The 5,700-nt window shown below is 31.5% G+C and overlaps 1 protein-coding gene across 2 annotated transcripts; it reads right to left on the bottom strand.

Moving 5' to 3' along the window:
- Positions 1 to 1,154: 1,154 nt before the first annotated feature.
- Positions 1,155 to 3,968, bottom strand: LOC112459916 (putative gustatory receptor 28a). 2 transcript variants are annotated; one of them, XM_025024288.1, is made up of 4 exons: positions 2,481 to 3,968; positions 2,264 to 2,332; positions 2,102 to 2,191; positions 1,155 to 2,027 (listed from the first exon to the last, which is right to left on the bottom strand). In XM_025024288.1, the coding sequence occupies exons 1-4, from the start codon at positions 3,606 to 3,608 to the stop codon at positions 1,911 to 1,913; spliced, it is 1,404 nt and encodes a 467-aa protein (XP_024880056.1). In that variant the 5' UTR covers positions 3,609 to 3,968; the 3' UTR covers positions 1,155 to 1,910. The 2 variants fall into 2 exon arrangements, with proteins under 2 accessions (XP_024880056.1, XP_024880057.1); XM_025024289.1 differs by having other exon boundaries at positions 1,937 to 2,027; positions 2,102 to 2,202.
- Between the last annotated feature and the right edge of the window lie 1,732 nt (positions 3,969 to 5,700).

The following is a 5,700-nucleotide window of genomic DNA, read 5'->3' as shown; positions in this document are numbered from 1 at the left end:
TTAACGGAATAAAAATAAATGTCAGTTTGGTCAATAATATAACCTGTGTTAATTTTTCACTGACAAAACAAAGAATTTTGAAAAAATTAATTTACAAGTATATTCACAATATTTACATTCTCATTCCAAGAAATATCAATGCAGTTGTATTATACACACAATTAAGGTCGATACCAACCTTTTTACTGTGACAATTATTTAAAGAAAAAAAAATGTCATATAAAAAAAGATTTACAGAAGAAAGATGTTATTTTCAATCCATGTCGCTGTCCATGTCCTCAAGAACTGAAAAGTCTTTCAACTTAGCTCAAAGAAATGTCATAAAAAAATGTCATGAAATGTCATTTTCAAAAATGCACTTGAATTAAGCGCAATTAAAAGATTGTTGTCACGTTACCATGGGTTACCATCTACACTTCGCGATGACAGCGATGCATGGTGACAACGCCGTGAAATAAATTGTTCCTTGCTAAAACGACCATCCCCCACCACCAAAATCGGTCTGAGTTTCCAGACCTGTGTGTAAGACCGTGATATAGACAGAGTGCATTGGCGAGATCATTGAGTATACTAAAATAAGCTCCATCAAGCATCTTTGAAAGTAATTCAATTATTTTGTTTTTTAGTGCGTATTTTCTTAATGTGAATCATTATAGCAATAAAGCTTTTCCGACAATTACGTTCCGCATCAAGGATTTTTATATATACATTGAAACTTAATTATTCTTTGATTGGAAAAATATAAATGTATACTAGAATTTCATTCTATCACTGTGCTCTGAAATACCGGATGCCATTTAATTTTACTTAATATAATGTATAAATAAATAAATTAACCATACGTATATAATTTACATACAATATATACATATATGTGTGTGTATATATATATATATATATATATATATATTTACATTTGTGTCCACTAGTTCTGCAAATCAGAACTAATTCAATACATCAGAAGATCACAATAGAAAGTTACAAAGCAATTTTGCGTATCGATACCACATAATGAATTTTAGGTAGAGGAAAGTCCCCTATTATGAGATACCACATCTATTTTGTGTGAAAATTAGAAAATTTAAATTATTAAATATGTGAAAATTAGAAAAATGTAAAAAATGAGCTTCATGCAAAATCGAAAAAGTGTGCTCCTAATATGAGATACTCAAAGAAATCGCTAATAAAATGCAAAATACATCGGTATTGCAATTAGAAAACTTTATTTAATGTCTCTGAAATAGTGAAATACAAATGTAATGGAGAAGCTTATTTGCAATAATCACAAACCCACCCACTTATACTCAATATTTCCAGCGCAGCCAGTGTGCGCTCAGCATGAGCATGCGATCACCATCAGCATACTGTTATAAGTTCGTATAAACCTTCCCTTAATTCTAACATAGTATTTTCCCTCTTTTTATTACCGTACAATAACCTTCATACTCTAGCAACGATCGTCACCTTGAATATTTCTATGACGGATCTCATGCTTGCGTTTTCGCGATCACCAAATCTATCCTCTACAATTAAGCAACTCAACATATCTTTGTATTTTCCTTTTAATACGACCTTACTCTATCGCTGCATACAGAACTCATTGTCAAATATTTATTTATTATATAATAAACAAGGTTCAAAGTCTCACCTTCATGGAACTTGATAACATCCAAATTCACAATTTCGATATTTGTAACGAGTGCATGCATGATCAAACAATGAATTTTCTACTAAATAGGTTTCACACCAAGGGCAATAAGTTTATGGTATAGAACCAACAAATAGAACTATTAGTTTAGCAGAAACCCCGCTATCGCATATTAGGAGCTTATCTCATAATAGGGGACTTTCCTCTATTAATTAAAGAAACTTCACGGTACAAATTACGTCTGCTTTTTAATTTCAATTTATTATTTTGCGTTCGACAAATCATTCCCTGTACAATTCAAGTGCAGTCTTGACGAACACGAGCTTCCCATTTGAAATTGCACAAGGATCACCAAATACGTCGCCACCGTACCGATCAGCTAATAATCAAAATTATTCATTAAAAAATTTAATTTATATTAGACTATCAAAACAACATTAAAAATATTCTCACCGAGTGAAGAAAACTGTTATCGAGCGTGAAATATCCGTTAGCTGTGAACTGTATCTTGCGATGTAGCAATTGAAGCGAAAATTCCTCGAGCTGCAACAGATCTATGATAAACGTCGTTACATTGAGTACCTTAAGAAAGTTTCACGTGACTTCGTGTCTTACCTCTGACTTTGTTTCTTTGCCGATCGCGCATCTTAAAAGACCATGTATCACATTGCCCGTTTTCCCTATCTAAAATAAATTTGTAATTGGAACAATGCCGCGCAATTTTGTAAAACATTCAGGATTTTATTTGTTAATAAAAAAATGTCTTTTGATTAAAACAATTCGATCAAAATATGATATAAACTCGAGCTTGTTATTATACTGATTATCCTACCTCGTTCAAAATCTTGGTAGTTCTGTTGGTGAGGAGAGAAATGGGATAAATCAGGAATATTAACCAGATGAAGGTATTACTAAGAGTCTCGTACTCTAAGATATTATCGGTCATCAACAGAGGCGAAAAAAGATAGTAGCCGTTATATATGAGTGTCAGAAAGAGAAAAGTAAAGCCGAACAATACTGGTAGTGAATAGAAGTCCGACACGTCCTCGGAGATCTCGCAAAGATGACAGTGCATATCTCGTAGTTGCAGCAGTTGATGAACCGTGGAATTGCTGAATACAACACGACGCGTTTGATAGAGAGATTGCGGTCGAAGATCAGGTGTGCCGACCCTGGTGAGACTCTGTATCGCTTGATTCACGTCAGCGAAATCGGCTTGTATGATCGTGACCAACAAGAAGTACTGTATCAACAGCCAACCTACGTGAAATGTCGGCAGAATGTCCGACAGCCAGGAGACCGGGCCTGTGTGGAAGGCCAGGATCTCGGTGGTCAGAAGAAGAATCAGCAAGCAAACCTTTAAGATGCAGACGATGATCATAGCACAGAAGATATGCTGTCGTCGCAGCGGTTGATACAGATGATACAGACAATCCATTTCGTGCTCGACGTCCATTAATCGATTAGCGATCCGCACCAGGGACTTCTGATCGATGCAATAGATGAATAAAATCGTGCAGATCACTAGAGAGCCAAGTACAGTTTGCAGAACCTCGATGCCTACAGTCAAGTTTGACTTATTTTCATATTCCAAATTGAGTCTGAATGGTATCGACAAATAGTTCGAAGCGATTATTAAGCTACTCAATATGACATTGTATACGATGCCAAATTCAGAGTACTGAAATGTGTATAACGATCTCTTCTTCCGCATGACGATATGATGAGCAAACGTGGCAAGACCGATGAGCTTGAAAAATATTATCGACATCTTAAGCATCCAAAATGAATTTTTATGTAACTCTGATTTTATTTTGATCACTTTCTGTTTACTAATTTTTTCTGCGGCGGGATTATCTTTATTTAAGTTTTTGAAGAAATTGTTAATTTTATAGGCATCCATGAAGATTGAATTCTCAACCGAATCAAAGACATTTTTGCAGCCACTATCTTCTTCCATAATTAAACTTGAAATTAATATCTATTTCTCTTCTTCATTATGTCTCGTCAACTTGTGCATATTCACATGCATTATTCCATAATGATTTATATCTTTTATATTTTAATTTGATTTCTTGTATAAAGTTTTTTTATGAGACATCCGTGCGTAAAGATTTTTTCAATTAACACACTTTTGTCAAAAAATTTCACACATGCGTTACGAATTGATAATATAAGAGTTTTATTTTATCGATATCTATCTTTCCAGTTGCTCTGAATCCAAATTAATTGCAATTTTTTGAACGTCATATAAATTACGATCAATTACGAGTCTGGTAAATCTACGTGCACTCGAGTCTGTTGCGCTTTATTCTTACGAAGTGACACTGAGCATACGCAGCAATGCTTCCGCAAATGGCAAACATTATAAATGCAAAACATTATTAATTATTAAGTTCGTGAAAGTCATAAACGTGTGATAAAGAACAAAGTCGATATTTCAGCTCTATATCAGCCGACACAGATCCTACGATAAATATAGTCGGTTGCTAGTGCATATGATGTATCGCTAGTGAATGGAATATTTATTGCCTGTACATATGACACGAAGCATACGTACGATAAGAATAAAGAATACGTTCTCTATATTTTTTCTACCTGTAATGTTAGATTATCACGCTAATTAATAGACATAACTCAAAATAGCATTTCCTCACAATTGCATTATATATAGTTAACAATATCAACGTTATGTCATCGTCATTTAGTGTAATTTCTTATAAATTATGTAAAAATATTTTAGCATTAAATATATAAGTTCTTCCACTTCAGGGGAGTTCCCATTAAAATAATAAAACTATACATTTTTATATACACGTTTTCCTGCATAAAATATTTCTTTTATCGTCAAAGAGAACTTTACCTCGTGATTTATCCGTCTAAAGTCATCTGTATAAGTTATCATAAAAAGTTAAAAATCTTTTGTATATAATTTACATTGTTAATTTAAATAGATCTTTTAAAAAATTAGATGTTTTTCTTTCTAATTTAATTTATAGCTAATTAGTTTTTCTCACTATTAGATTAGATATACTTTTTCCATTTATATTCATGATTTAAATAAAAGCATTTTTTAGGTATTTATGTTTTTCTTGTAGAATAATTTTATAACTAATATCTATCTAAAGTTTCTAGACTATCCATCAAATCTACTATTTATCAAATTATACATTGTAGCAAGATACATTCAAGTTCAGATTATATACTTATCTATTCTACAGTATCTGCTTAATGTGCAGGTTCATTACACATATTAAATCGAACATTTGCATCAGATCTTCCCGGTAATGTCAATTTCGCTGCGCGTGTACTTCGAGTGAGACACTACCGTGTCTCTTGACTACCGTGTTTCTTTAACAATATTTCAGCTTTTAAATGTTTCAAACATTATAAGCTAAACTAATTCCGTCAAAACTCTGAATTTATCGTACTAGCTGCAACAAAGTTATTAACTATATTACAAATTATTTGTATAATTAATTAATGAAACGTCTGAAAGTCCATTATTTATCCATCCTTAAGAAAGATATATATATGTAAAGCTGATACTTTCGTCCAATTGTTAATGTTTCTCGAAAATCATTGAGGTTTACAAATCGATAGCCAGAAATTCGCGTTTTATGTTAATTAATAATTTGATAACAATGTTTATTGTTAAATATATATTTAAACTGCCTAAACAACTTTTAATAAGTGCAGAATTTTACAACTTTGATAAAAATAAAATTAAAAATAAAATTAAAATAACTCCTTATTAGTATTTTTTTCTCCAAATTTTATGTAGAATAAATTTTAATATTACATTTTAATATTAATAATAGCATTTTATCTTTAGTATTGTGAAAAATTAAACTTTACAATTTAGTATTACATAACAAGATTTTACTAATCTTAAGCCCGCGTTAATCAGGACTTATTTATTTATCTATTTATTTAATTTAATATTAGTTTTTTAATTACCCATTTATGTATGCATTTTAAGATTTTTACATTAATGCCTTCATAAATAGTCCTAAGCAAAATTTTTTGCATATACCTACATATATATATAT

Source organism: Temnothorax curvispinosus, unplaced genomic scaffold (genome assembly GCF_003070985.1).
Source record: "Temnothorax curvispinosus isolate PA1 unplaced genomic scaffold, ASM307098v1 QBEX01010225.1, whole genome shotgun sequence".
NCBI classification, from domain to species: domain Eukaryota; kingdom Metazoa; phylum Arthropoda; class Insecta; order Hymenoptera; family Formicidae; genus Temnothorax; species Temnothorax curvispinosus.
This window is presented reverse-complemented; position numbering and strand designations above follow the sequence as displayed.